At 42.1% G+C, this 14,643-nt stretch overlaps 1 protein-coding gene across 1 annotated transcript; it reads left to right on the forward strand.

Moving 5' to 3' along the window:
- Window positions 1-221: 221 nt before the first annotated feature.
- On the forward strand, window positions 222-6,567 carry LOC129811366 (procathepsin L-like). The gene is made up of 9 exons (XM_055862610.1): window positions 222-327; window positions 457-557; window positions 1,400-1,542; window positions 2,047-2,241; window positions 2,737-2,934; window positions 3,608-3,773; window positions 4,477-4,585; window positions 4,930-5,031; window positions 6,264-6,567. The coding sequence occupies exons 2-8, from the start codon at window positions 458-460 to the stop codon at window positions 5,027-5,029; spliced, it is 1,011 nt and encodes a 336-aa protein (XP_055718585.1). The 5' UTR covers window positions 222-327; window position 457; the 3' UTR covers window positions 5,030-5,031; window positions 6,264-6,567.
- Window positions 6,568-14,643: the final 8,076 nt, after the last annotated feature.

Genomic DNA, 14,643 nt, shown 5'->3' on the forward strand with positions numbered 1-14,643 from the left:
TTTTTGCTCTGTCACAAAATACTGTAAAGACTAATGTAACTTCTCTATCTACACTAAAGAAGATCTAAATGACATAATGTTCCCTAAAACAAAGGCATGTTTGTCATGCAACTGTTCTTGTGTGATTTCCCACACCCTGTTTTCTTCCAGTAAATTGCCTGGTAAGCATTCTATGGTCTCTCGCCCCCGTGTCTTCCCCTGCTGAAGTTTATGGCTTCGTGACAGGCACCTGACTGAACAATAACCACAGCAAGTACTTAAGCAGAGGACAGAGTGACAGTTCTCCATCACCAGCCAGTGGCTTCAAGACATCCTACACACACACAGGTGAGTAGCCACAGACACAGACAGACACACACACGCTTCCTGTTTCAGAAACATCTGCCGCTTACTGTAGCTCCCTGTATGATCTGTCTCCTGTTGTTCTTAGTAAATCTCTGCTGTCTTTCTCCTCAGAATGAAGTTGTTGGTAGTTGTGGCTGCTGCTCTGGCGGTGGCGAGTGCCGCTAGCTTCTCATTGGAGGACTTGGAGTTCCATGCCTGGAAACTGAAGTTTGGTAAGAGAAGCATCTCTTTTCACATCAGCTTGTTTCACTTTAGCTTCTTATCATTGACAACAATGGAGTCTGTGACTATCTCCTCATTTCTTCATGTTTTTTATCAATCTGAGCCTCTGCTCTCTCGTTATCCTGTTTAATGGAGTCTGTGACTATCTCCTCATTTCTTCATGTTTTTTATCAATCTGAGCCTCTGCTCTCTCGTTATCCTGTTTAATGGAGTCTGTGACTATCTCCTCATTTCTTCATGTTTTTTATCAATCTGAACCTCTGCTCTCTCGTTATCCTGTTTAATGGAGTCTGTGACTATCTCCTCATTTCTTCATGTTTTTTATCAATCTGAGCCTCTGCTCTCTCGTTATCCTGTTTAATGGAGTCTGTGACTATCTCCTCATTTCTTCATGTTTTTTATCAATCTGAGCCTCTGCTCTCTCGTTATCCTGTTTAATGGAGTCTGTGACTATCTCCTCATTTCTTCATGTTTCTTATCAATCTGAACCTCTGCTCTCTTGTTATCCTGTTTAATGTGATGTAAAGCAGGATGACAACAACCTTTTCTTTCATAAGAGCTGCTTACAGACAACTACAAAATGTCTCGAAATACTCACAGCCTGCATATTATGTTAATATATTTGGTGATATTTAAGAGGCACCTGTTAATCCTGAACGTCTGGCTTTATTGTTTTCTATTGTTTCCTCACGGAGGGCCTTGAGATAAGTAGATTTAACATGGACTTAAGTCAATAAAACATGGATTTACTGTAATTCAAAAATAGTCATGTTTAGTCAACTTATCTCAAGTCTGAATAAGGCCTTGAATGAACTGACTTTGACTCCTACAGGGAAGTCGTACAGCTCTCAGGTGGAGGAGGCTCAGCGTAGGAGCTCCTGGATCTCTAACCGGAAGCTGGTAGTGGTTCACAACATGCTGGCTGACAAGGGCATCAAGTCCTACCGTCTGGGCATGACCTACTTCGCTGACATGGTACGGCCCAGAAACTTGTCACTGTAGACATAGAACAGATCACATACGTATATGTCAATTTATGAAGGATAAAATGATTAAATGAACAATAGAAGGATCTCTCTTTGTCTGTCCCATTTTCAGATATACAGCATTCATAGAAAAATAAAGAAAACTGACACGATTAAATTGACAATTAAATTGACATGATTTTGATGAACTATGAACTTGTTAATATGTTGTGATCTGTATCTTTTATCTGAACTAAATAATGAAAAACAATAGAAGGATAGACCCCCCCCCCTCAAAAAAACAAGGGAAATAGTCTTTCTGAAATAATTTTGTCCATTGATAATAAATAATTATTACAACGGATTGGATTTATATAGTGCCTTTCTACCAACTAAGGTTCTCAATGCATTTTACATAGTAAGTGGAAAACTTACCTCATCCACCACCAATGTATCTAATATAAATGATGTATAAATAAGTATGTGTATCTATTGTTGTGCCCCTCTATGGCAGGATAACGAGGAGTACAGACGCGTCATCTCCCAGGGCTGCCTGGGCTCCTTCAACGCCTCCAAGGCCCACGGCTCTACCTTCTTCCCAATGCTTGGGGACAACGACCTGCCCACCACCGTGGACTGGAGGGACAAGGGCTACGTCACGCCCATCAAGGACCAGAAGCAGTGCGGCTCCTGCTGGGCATTCAGTGCGGTAAGAGAGGGAGAGGGAGGGAAGGGGTTAAGAGAGTGAGTTAACTACATCCTAAACTCTGCTCTAGTCAGATGTAGTTGAGCAGTAGAGGCTGGTGGGAGGAGCTATAGGGGGATGGGCTCATTGTAAAAGCTGGAATGGAATAAATGGAACGGTATCAAACTCATCAAACATATGGAAACCACATGTTTGACTCTGTTCCATTTATTCCATTTCAGCTTTTACAATGAGCCCATCCCCCTATAGCTCCTCCCACCAGCCTCCACTGTAGAGTAATTGGTCAGCCTGTTCTAATACTTGTTCTCTTTTGTCTTGTGCGTGGTGAGAGAGAAACAATATCCCCAGTCTGTAAATGTTTCCATTTTTGTATTCGGCTGTTTTCAAAACACTGTGGGTTGTGACCCTAAAACTGAGCAAAGGTACATCTATTAGAATGTGAGCGTCCTTCATTTGACATCTCCCTGCCATGTCTCTCTAACTCCCCATCTCCCTCAGACTGGATCTCTGGAAGGCCAGTACTATAAGAAGACCAATAAGCTGGTGTCCCTCAGTGAGCAGCAGCTGGTTGACTGCTCCGGCGATTTCGGCAACATGGGCTGCATGGGCGGTCTCATGGACCAGGCCTTCGAGTACATCAAGTCCTTGGCCCCTGGAGGCGTGGATACTGAGGACTCCTACCCCTACCAGGCTGAGGTAAGTACTGAGCAGTGAGCAGTGGGAAGTTGTGTTCATTAGGGTCAAATGTTTAAAAACATTTTCCAATGAAAAACGAAAATTAGCATTTCTTAATGAACTCATTAGGCCTTCCCTGTTTCAGTCCATTTTTAATGTCATCCTTCTCCCAATGTGCGGCACACAACGTAGTAGTAGGCCATGACAGGGGTTTTCAAACCTGTCCTCATGGACCTGCAGCCGTTCCATGTATTTGAACTTCCAGAGCTAGCACACCTTATTGAGCTTGTTGACTAATTATGGGTAACGTCTGGGGGCGTCCCGGAGGAGAGGTTTGAAAACACTGGGATATGACGCCTTTCTGACTCAAGGAAGTAGCACAACACTGCCATCTATGGTATATATTTAGGGGTGCAATAGATTCTGACAGAAAGGAGCATTATTTTACAACGATGCATTTAGGTATGAATTTTAGGTTTTAAATTCGCGATGATGTATGTGCTTGCACTTCTACTAGTTCATGCTATTTTGACAATTTTAATGTAGAAAACTTCATATTTAAGAAAACGTCCTATTTTTACGCTCAGTCAAAATAATGCCGTGGAATCCCTCATAAAACGTTTCTATGGAAACCCGTAAACAACTAGCAACTATGCTTCTGTAGTGTTTATTTAACAATGTCTTTCTTTGACAGGACAAGACGTGCCGCTACAAGCCCGACAGTGTGGGTGCCACCTGCAGCGGGTTTGTTGATGTGACCAGTGGTGACGAGAGCGCACTGCAGCAGGCGGTGGCCACCGTGGGACCGGTGTCGGTGGCTATCGATGCCGCACACTCCTCCTTCCAGCTCTACGACTCAGGTGAGGTTTTTTTGGACACACCTCTCTCTAGAGGAATCATGTTATGCCTTTTAAGACACGGCTCTCTCCAGCCTGAACCTACACGTATCATCTTGGTCACACTTTAAACAAACTATAACCTCTAATGTGCAATGACGCCTTCATAAACCCTTGATAAGGCCCATGTATATGCTTCACACATATTTTATAAGCAAATAACAGGTCCTGACATCTGGTTCTTTACCAAATGTGGCATATAGTTTATAGTATAACATTTTCTTATGAATGATTTGTGAAGCATTTATGTGGGCCTTATAAAGGGCTTATGAAGGCTTCATTGAGACTGACTCCATAACTGGTTGTTCATAACTGTGAACTGACTGACTTGCGGTCCTGGGCGGCAGGTAGCTTAGCGGTTAAAAGGTTGGGCCAGTAACTGAAAGGTTGCTGGTTAGAATCCCTGAGCTGACTACTTGAAAATCTGTCAATGTGCTCTTGAGCAAGGCACTAAACCCTAATAGCACCTGTAAGTCGCTTTGGATAAGAGCCTCTGATAAGTATATGCTCCCTGTGTGTTTTGTACATCGAATGCAATATAATGACTTAGGCGTCAACAACTGTGACCCTTTCTTTTGCAAAAGCCTCACAATGTGGGAAATATAAACTGATGCCAGGCTGACATTGGGTGCATATTGAGAATAATGACATGTTTGTTTATTCCCAGGTGTCTATGATGAGCCAGAGTGCAGCAGCGATGATCTGGATCATGGTGTGCTGGCTGTGGGCTACGGCACTAGTGATGACGGCCAGGACTACTGGCTGGTGAAGAACAGGTAAACAACAACATATTGCATAGTGTATCAAATAAAGCTAGGCCTATTAGATTGGTCAAGAGCAACCATAAATTAATGGCGTTACAGCTGCATTCCATAATCTCAGTACTGTCAAAGATGGGCTCTGGTAAAACAGGACTGAGGGGGTATTTTAGTTAGCATGGTTCCTGATGTACCCATAGCAAACTGTGATGCTAAAAACAGGTGGGGGAAGCAGTCCGACACATTAATATCAATGACCTATGTTATGCTATTGCTAAATGCTAAGTGAGTGGTTGCTTGATGAACGATGTTATGCTATTGCTAAATGCTAAGTCAGTGGTTGATCAATGTGTATGTTCCAGCTGGGGCCTTGAATGGGGAGATAAAGGCTACATCATGATGTCCAGGAACAAGCACAACCAGTGTGGCATCGCCACCGCTTCCAGCTACCCCCTGGTCTAAGGGTGAGTCTGACGGCCATCAGTGTCTATCACAACTATATCTATACTCACATACTATATCATTAGCTACTATAGTATTAGTGTCTATCACAACTATATCTATACTCACATACTATTTCATTAGCTACTATAGTATTAGTGTCTATCACAACTATATCTATACTCACATACTATCTCATTAGCTACTATAGTATTAGTGTCTATCACAACTATATCTATACTCACATACTATTTCATTAGCTACTATAGTATTAGTGTCTAACTACATATCATTCACCTCTTAGCAGTGTTTATCCTAACTACATATCATTCACCTATTAGCAGTGTTTATCCTAACTACATATCATTCACCTATTAGCAGTGTCTATCCTAACTACATATCATTCACCTATTAGCAGTGTCTATCCTAACTACATATCATTCACCTATTAGCAGTGTCTATCCTAACTACATATCATTCACCTCTTAGCAGTGTCTATCCTAACTACATATCATTCACCTCTTAGCAGTGTCTATCCTAACTACATATCATTCACCTATTAGCAGTGTTTATCCTAACTACATATCATTCACCTCTTAGCAGTGTCTATCCTAACTACATATCATTCACCTACTAGCAGTGTTTATCCTAACTACATATCATTCACCTACTAGCAGTGTTTATCCCAAACACATATCATTGAAATGTTAACCATGATGAGTTGATGTTGAACCACAGCCTTACTGTGTATAATCCCAGAAAGAATGGCCTTTGTGTACTGAGTGAAGATTTCGTGTTGGATTGAAACTGAGCTATTTGTAAACAACTCATACACTTATATAAATTAGGCCAATTCCAATCCAATCAAACTTTATTTATACAGCACATTTCAGACATGGAATGCAACACACTGTTCTTTACACACACAAAAAAAAAACACTGAAAATAAAAGCTGAAATATTTACTACTCAACAAACATAAGCTACAAAACAAAAGATTGACAAACTGAACAACTAAAAAGCCCCTGAAGGAAAAGCAACGCAACAAATAAGTGTTTTAAGATCTCTTCTAAATATGTCCACAAGGCCAAAAGTTCAGTCCGTTTGGCAATTCATCACATTTTCCCACAAACTGATCATATCAACTTAACCTTTGTAATTCACAGTGATTAATGCACACTAGCTATCATTATAGTCAGTACATTGGTCAGTCGGTTTCTGTTGATGGTCAATGTTTTTGTATTTCCCCTACACAGATCCAGGAGAGGATATCTGAAGCTTACGGAGGGTGAAAATGACTTGACACAGACAAACCAGAACAATAATTTAAGCAAATTTTAGTTTTTGTAGCAATAACCAGAATTTTTAGATGTTGTGCATTATTTCTTTGGTAGTTGAGGGTCACGCATTTCACTATACAGTACATCCAGAAAATAGTCCTGTTCTAAGAATGTTATTCATGCGCAAACAAAAACACTAAAAATCATTCTGATTTTCGAATGTAAATAAATGTAAAAAATTGTAAAAAATGAAGAAAATAAAAGTTTTACGCCTGTGCAACTATTTGTGGTGGAAATTCAATGTGTGTTTCAATGTGGGGCCATAAAGGACAAAGTAACTACTTAAAAGGTGTTCCCTATTCTAAAGTATAGGCTAAGCATATTTTTACTTGCAGAAATATTCTTCAGAAATTACCTCATTGGACAGAAAGGTGCACATCTTTTTATCTTATTTATGGATAAAATCCCATAAAATCCCATCCTTTTATAATGACATACAGTACCAGTCAAAGGTTTGGACAAACCCACTCATTCAAGAGTTTTTCTTTATTTTCACTATTTTCTACATTTTAGAATAATAGTGAAGACATCACAACTATAAAATAACACATATGGAATCATGTAGTAACCAAAAAAGTGTTAAACAAATCAAAATATATTTTATATTTGAGATTCTTCAAATTAGCCAGCCTTTCTTGAAGAAGTTATTCAGTCTATGACTTGAACGTGGCTCGTTGCCACCCACCCTAACACAGGCTTCAATAGCGCTTCTCCTTAAGAAGGGGAAAGACCGCACTTCTTGTTCTTCATTTAGGCCCCTAAGTCTCCTTAATGTGGATGTAAAGGTGCTGGCGAAGGTGATAGCGAGGCGTCTGGAATAGTCTTACCAGGACTCATATCAATCAATCAATCAATCAATTTTATTTTATATAGCCCTTCGTACATCAGATAATATCTCGAAGTGCTGTACAGAAACCCAGCCTAAAACCCCAAACAGCTAGAATGCAGGTGTAGAAGCACGGTGGCTAGGAAAAACTCCCTAGAAAGGCCAAAACCTAGGAAGAAACCTAGAGAGGAACCAGGCTATGAGGGGTGGCCAGTCCTCTTCTGGCTGTGCCGGGTGGAGATTATAACAGAACTATGCCAAGATGTTCAAAAATGTTCATAAGTGACAAGCATGGTCAAACAATAATCATGAACAATTTTCAGTTGGCTTTTCATAGCTGATCATTAAGAGTTGAAAAACAACAGGTCTGGGACAGGTGGCGGTTCCATAACCGCAGGCAGAACAGCTGAAACTGGAATAGCAGCAAGGCCAGGCGGACTGGGGACAGCAAGGAGTCACCACGGCCGGTAGTCCCGACGCATGGTCCTAGGGCCCAGGTCCTCCGAGAGAAAGAAAGAGAGAAGGAGAAAATTAGAGAGAGCCAAGATTTTCAAAATGTTCATAAATGACAAGCATGGTCAAATAATAATCAGGAATAAATCTCAGTTGGCTTTTCATAGCCGATCATTAAGAGTTGAAAACAGCAGGTCTTGGACAGGTAGGGGTTCCATAACTGCAGGCAGAAGAGTTGAAACTGGAATAGCAGCAAGGCCAGGCGGACTGGGGGCAGCAAGGAGTCACCACGGCTGGTAGTCCCGACGTATGGTCCTAGGGCTCAGGTCCTCCGAGAGAAAGAGAGAAGAAGAAAATTAGAGAGAGCCAAGATTTTCAAAATGTTCATAAATGACAAGCATGGTCAAATAATAATCAGGAATAAATCTCAGTTGGCTTTTCATAGCCGATCATTAAGAGTTGAAAACAGCAGGTCTGGGACAGGTAGGGGTTTCGTAACCGCAGGCAGAAACAGTTGAAACTGGAATAGCAGCAAGGCCGGGCGGACTGGGGACAGCAAGGTGTCAGCATGCCCGGTAGTCCTGACGTATGGTCCTAGGGCTCAGGTTCTCAGAGAGAAAGAGAGAACGAGAGAATTAGAGAGAGCATACTTAAATTCACACAGGACACTGGATAAGACAGGAGAAGTACTCCAGGTATAACCAACTGACCCTAGCCCCCTGACACATAAACTACTACAGCATAAATACTGGAGGCTGAGATATCACAGGAACAAACCGGCTTTATGAAGGACAGATATTCATTTTTTAACATTCGTACGCTGTTTAACATTATTTATTATAAACAATTGTCAAACAATTCTCCAGATGGTAATGTCCCTAGACGCAGAGAAGGCATTTGACAGAATTGAGTGGGAGTACCTATTTGCTGTTCTTAAAAAAAAAATGGATTTGGGGACAAATTTAGCTCATGGATCTCCCCAGGCCAGTGTCTGTACCAATGACACCCGTTCTGATTATTTTGCACTTGAACGTGGGACACGCGAAGGCTGCCCACTGTCCCCTTTATTATTCGCCATCGCCATTGAGCCCCTTTCAGTTGCTTTGCGGGCATCCTCCTCTTTCCAAGGTGTAACAAGGGAAGGAGTTGAACATAGAGTAACAAATAATCTGCATATAATGATAACCTATGTAAATAACCCTGTAACCTGTTTACCTTCTATCCATTCTATTCTGGAGAACTTTGGCTCCTTCTCCGGTTACAAGATGAATCTCCAGAAAAGTGACTGCTTCCCAATCAATTCAGCAGCGCTACAGGTCCAGCAGACAGACTTGCCCTTTCAGCTCAGCTGGTTTACCTTGGACGTAACTCGTTCATTACATGCTCTTTTTTCTGCAAACTTTGCTCCCCTTTTTGCGCAAATGAAAACTGATTTTCAGAGATGGGGTATTTTACCACTATCACGTATAGGAAGGATTAATGCTGTAAAAATGAACAGTTTACCCAAATTCCTTTATCTATTTCAATCATCCCATTGCTTTTACCAAAGTGTTTTTTTAAAGTCAATCAATCAGGCTGTTACCACATTTATCTGGGGAGGAAATGTACCCAGAGTCAGTAGATCTTTACTTCAGAGATGCAAGTTTAGTGGAGGGCTGGCACTACCCAACATTTTATACTATTACTGGGCAGCCAGCTTTCAGAAATGACCATTCTCTGGTTACATGCTCCAGATACCCCACGGTGCCACCTAGAGACACATTCTTGTTTTTCTTCTTCTCTTTCTGCTTTACTCTGCTCTTCTTTCCCAACATCCCCCTCTCACTATACTCGCAATCCTGTAGTGCTTTCCACACTCAAGATTTGGTACCAGTTTCGACTACATTTGAAATTCTCCGCTGCATCTACTATGGGTCCTATTGATAAGAATCACTTATTCCCCGCTTCTCTAATATATAATGATTTATCTTACTGGACGAGGAAAGGTATCAATTCCTTCCAAGACTTTATATGTAAATATTCTTTTTTCTAGTTTTCCCAACCTGGCCTCTAAATACTCTTTGCCTCCATTTCACTTTTTCTGTTTCCTTCAAATTAGGCTTTGCATCTACTCCCAATTTTCTGGCTTCCCTTCTCCACCCCCTTGCCAACCCTGGGATGGCATGTTGACTATATTACCTCGACAGAAAGCAGTCATTTCTCAGATCTATCTGTGTATTTTGTCATTGGACAAACACTCCACCAACAAAATGAAATCTGCTTGGGAACGGGAAATGGGTGTTGAATTCACACAGGATTGGTGGGATGAGACGATTGATAGAGTACGATCCTATACGTCTTGTGCTCGTCTTGGTCTCAGACAATTTAATCTTTTACATAGGGTGCATCTTTCCAAATCCAGATTGTCTGACATACTGTATATCCAAATGTAAATGATGAGTGTGATAGATGTCATGTCTCACCATGTGACCTTAGTCACATGTTCATTCAATGTTCTAAACTACAAAATTACTGGGATTCTATTTTTAAAACTTTGCCTGAGGTGCTTGAAATGAACCTGCAGCCTTGACCCTTGATAGCTGTCTTTGGTGTTCCAGAAGACTTGCTCTCCTTGGACCTCAAACATGCCGATACTGTTGCTTTTACATCCTTATTAGCTCGACGTATAATTCTTCTCCAGTGGAAGTCTGCTCAGCCCCCCTCTACTTCTCAATGGCTCAACGATGTAATTTTCTTCCTAAAGCTTGAGAAAATGAAGTATTCTCTATGGGGTTCCAATGATACATTTATTAGAAAATGGCAACCATTTATATCATACTTTAATGGCTTGCAGAGGCTCCCCTCTGATGAGATGTTTTAAGGTTTCCCTGTAGGTATTCCCAGTAGTCATTACATAATAGGTACAGTCATCAATATTATCAATATTATTATTGGGAGGGAGGGACCGAGGTGGGTGGACTGAGGTAGGGCGGAGAGGTAGGGACTAGGGGGTTTGGGTGGATGTGTTGTATGGAGGGAGGGTGGTTGGGATATGGCAAAATCTTTGTACTTACAATGATGTACATTTTATAAAACTTGAATAAAAATAAATTTATTAAAAAAAGAGTAGCCACCCTTTGCCTTGATGACAGCTTTGCCACAGGACTACCTGGCCTGATGACTCCTGGCGGTTCCCATTCCAGCTGGTCGTGCTGCTGTTCCAGTTTTAACTGTTCTGCTTGCAGCTATGGAGCTCTGACCTGTTCACCTGACGTGCTACCTTGCCCCAGACCTGCTGTATTAGACTGAAGGTCCTTCACACCAGCAGGACAATTAAAGAAGAAGGCTGGGAGAAAACAGCAGACTAGGAGCAACAGCTCTCTTTCTCTCAATCTCTTCCTTTCTCTCTCTCTCTTTCTCCTCCTTTCTCTCTCTATCTCTTTTGCTCTCTCGCTCTCTCTACCACACCTGCTGTCTCGACCTCTGAATGCTCGGCTATGAAAATCCACCTGACATTGACTCCTGAGGTACTGACCTGTTGCACCCTCTATAGCCACTGTGATTATTTTTTGACCCTGCTGGTCATCTATGAACGTTTGAACATCTTGAAGAACAATCTGGCCTTAATGGCCATGTAATCTCCACCTGGCACAGCCAGAAGTGGACTGGCCAAACCTTAGAGCCTGGTTCCTCTCTAGGTTTTTTCCTAGGTTCTGGCCTTTCTGGAGAGTTTTTCCAAGCCACCGTGCTTCTACATCTGCACTGCTTGCTGTTTGGGGTTTTAGGGTGTTAGCACTTTGTGACATTTGACGATGGAAAAAAGGGCTTTATAAATATATTTGAATTTGAATTTGGTGGCAGCTGCAGAGAAATATTTGGGAATACGAGATTTGACTTCAGAAGAGTTACAGGGTGTGTTGAGTGGTGGTGTCCCGTCCACCCAGGCCGTTGGCATGTTGCAGGAGCAGATAGGGTCAAATTAGTGGAATGAGGCAGTGGGTTTTTAATAAGTGTAGGATTAGTTGGAAGGGTGTGTTTTTCATAAAGTATAATGGATTCATAATATAGTCCAGTTGGGGGCGGTAATGCAACATATTGAATGCCAACCGCCGTTAAACCCCAAAGAAGAAATCGGCTGATCCGATTTAGCAAGGAAATTCAGGGGGGGGGGGGGGGGGGGGGGGCATGAAAGAAAATGGCGGGCAAGGAAAAAAGAAAGAAAGGGGGGAAAAAAGAAAAAAAGATATTATAAATAAATATGGAGTGGGGGGTTCCAGAAACATTCTGGAAGATCTGGTGAAGGAGAAGATGGTAGATAAGGAAAAAATTTGAAAAGTGGAAAATGTTTTGATGGAATATGGAATGAACATTTAACATTTACATTTAAGTCATTTAGCAGACGCTCTTATCCAGAGCGACTTACAAATTGGTGCATTCACCTTATGACATCCAGTGGAACAGCCACTTTACAATAGTGCATCTAGATCTTTTAAGGGGGGGGGGGGGGGGGGGGGCAGAAGGATTGCTTTATCCTAGGTATTCCTTGAAGAGGTGGGGTTTCAGGTGTCTCCGGAAGGTGGTGATTGACTCCGCTGTCCTGGCGTCGTGAGGGAGTTTGTTCCACCATTGGGGTGCCAGAGCAGCGAACAGTTTTGACTGGGCTGAGCGGGAACTGTACTTCCTCAGTGGTAGGGAGGCGAGCAGGCCAGAGGTGGATGAACGCAGTGCCCTTGTTTGGGTGTAGGGCCTGATCAGAGCCCTAATGAAGGATCAAACAGAATTTTTGGAAGAGCTAGAGAAGGAAATTGAAAGTGACGAGAGTGAGGATGAATTAAATGCGGTGGCAGGTACAGTGATGACCGCCGAGAAGGAGCTGAGAGTAGAGGGAAGCGGTGTGATGAGTAAGGTTGGCGTCAAATGCAAAAAGAGGGATACTTGCTCCAGTAGTTCAGAGATGGAACCTGACGAGAGTGAGGATGAAGTACCTGCCGTGAGGACCGCCGAGTTCGAGCCTCGTCCCGAGGATGAAAAGGATTATTCTGGCCCAGTGGGAGTGAGGTTTGTGGAGAGGATCCTTGCATTTTGGTTGATCCATATGTGGTGTCAGGTTGGGTGGAGAAGAGGTTGGGGACTGTTGACTTGGTGAGAGCACCTCGAAGTGGATTAGTGATGATTCATTGTGTTATTTCAGTCCAGAGGGAGAGGGCGCTCCGGATCAAGGATTTAGGGACAAGAAATGTGACGTTCTTTACTCTCCAGAGCAGGGCGCCATTGAAAGGAGTGACATTAAGTGTTGAGGAGGATCAGTTGAAATTGAAGATTCCCGGTGTCTGTGTTGCCCGCCGTTTGGTGCGACACAGATCCGATGGAGAGCGTGGGGAAATGGAGGAGAGTCTTTGGCAGACAAGGTCAAGTTATCCCATGAGAGCTTTTGTTCCCGAAAATACAACAGTGTTTTTAGGTGTCAAGTTTATGTTGCAGCAGTGTGTATGAGGGAGAGTCCTAGATGTGAGAAGTGTGCAGGAGGGAATGTGTAGTAACAGTGGAGAAAGTTGCACGTAAGCTGTGTGTGTGATCATGGAGCTGGAGATATGAGGTGTTCGATGCGAGAAAGGCAGATTGAGGTTGCCAGGGTCAGAGTAGAACAGAAAGTGTCATATGCTGAAGCAGTGAAGAGAGTGGTAGAGGAAGATGGGTACAGGGTGAAGGATCATATGAGGATTCCTGTGAGTAGACAGAGACCAATAGAGAGGGCTGGAAATAATATGTGCTTCAGTAAGGTGGGTTTCTTAGCATTCAAAGCCGTGGTTGACAACTGTACTGCAGAAATGGAACGCAAGTCACAGAAAATAGAGGTTATGGTTGCAGCTGCAGAGAAGTACTTGGGAATGCAACGTTTTAGTGCAGAAGATTTGCAGGGGGTGTTGAGTGGTAGTGTTCTGCCCTCCCAGACCGTTGGCCTGGAGGAGGATTAGATAGGGTTACATACTGGAATGAGGTGGTGTTTTTTTTAGTGAGGGCTAATAGTTGGCAGTGTAATTGTCCTTTTTTGGAATGTTGTATTACCGTATCAAGAATTGAATGTAGGTAGGCCGTGAATGGCAACACTCAACAGTACAGTAGGTGGCGGTGTATGCACATGAAAGTTGGATGCGATCCGTCAACCAAATCCTAAAGAAGAAGAAGGAGCGGGGGCAAGAGAACGGTTAGCACCAGTGTTTGGAATGCATTGAGCTTGCTGACAAAACAGACCATGGGACGTCTTTTCACATGGACATTTATTTAAGGTCTGCGGTGGGTCTGTGTGAGCTATGCAATTATATTAGAGACCGGTTTATAGTAGTGAATGTCATCTATTAATTTACTGTTATAGTATTTCTAAGTAGCAGCCATATAACAGCCAGGGAAACTAATTGTTCTCACTTTATGATAGAATATTCAGGTTTTCTGCCTGACTGTTGCACTCTTTCCTTGAAATGTTAGGATTTTTTTGTGATCACAACAAAACTATTTATTTTACTCAAATAGAAATATAATTAAATAGTATTTTCTATGAAAAGATGAGCCTCGCTGAGAATAGGACATTCATTTTTTTGCCTGAGTGTGGCGCTGTTTACCAGAATTCTTTAAATTATTTTGTGACCAGGACAAAACTATTTATTTTACTCAACTAGAGATTTAAATAAATGGTGTTTATTTAAAAAGCTGGTCCTGACTGACATGGACAGTTTCCTCGCCTTATTCTCCTTGTGGTTATCCATGGTTGGATATTTACCAGGTAACAAGTGAAAAGGAAACAAGGACCGAAGCAGTAGATTCCTTACATTACTCAACTAGAGGTTTAAATAAATGGTGTTTCTTTGAAAAAATGGGCGTGGCTAACGTGAACATACATTAAGGTGAAAAGATCCACAGAGGCTGATTCTTTTTCTGCACATCTCTTTGTTTACAATGCTGGTTGCCATGGTTAACACACATGCAGGACATTGAATGGTTCCTGAATTGACTCAGTAAAGTAACATAAGTAGTCCTACAGTA

The sequence above is a fragment of the Salvelinus fontinalis genome, chromosome 15, assembly GCF_029448725.1.
Source record: "Salvelinus fontinalis isolate EN_2023a chromosome 15, ASM2944872v1, whole genome shotgun sequence".
Taxonomy (NCBI): Eukaryota; Metazoa; Chordata; class Actinopteri; order Salmoniformes; family Salmonidae; genus Salvelinus; species Salvelinus fontinalis.

Bases quoted from the DNA above. Each gene is read 5' to 3' on its own strand.
- LOC129811366 (XM_055862610.1), top strand. From the start codon at position 458: ATGAAGTTGTTGGTAGTTGTGGCTGCTGCTCTGGCGGTGGCGAGTGCC. The intron at 2,242-2,736 runs GTAAGAGAGGGA...CATCTCCCTCAG, and splicing joins CCTGCTGGGCATTCAGTGCG to ACTGGATCTCTGGAAGGCCA. The intron at 3,774-4,476 runs GTGAGGTTTTTT...GTTTATTCCCAG, and splicing joins CTTCCAGCTCTACGACTCAG to GTGTCTATGATGAGCCAGAG.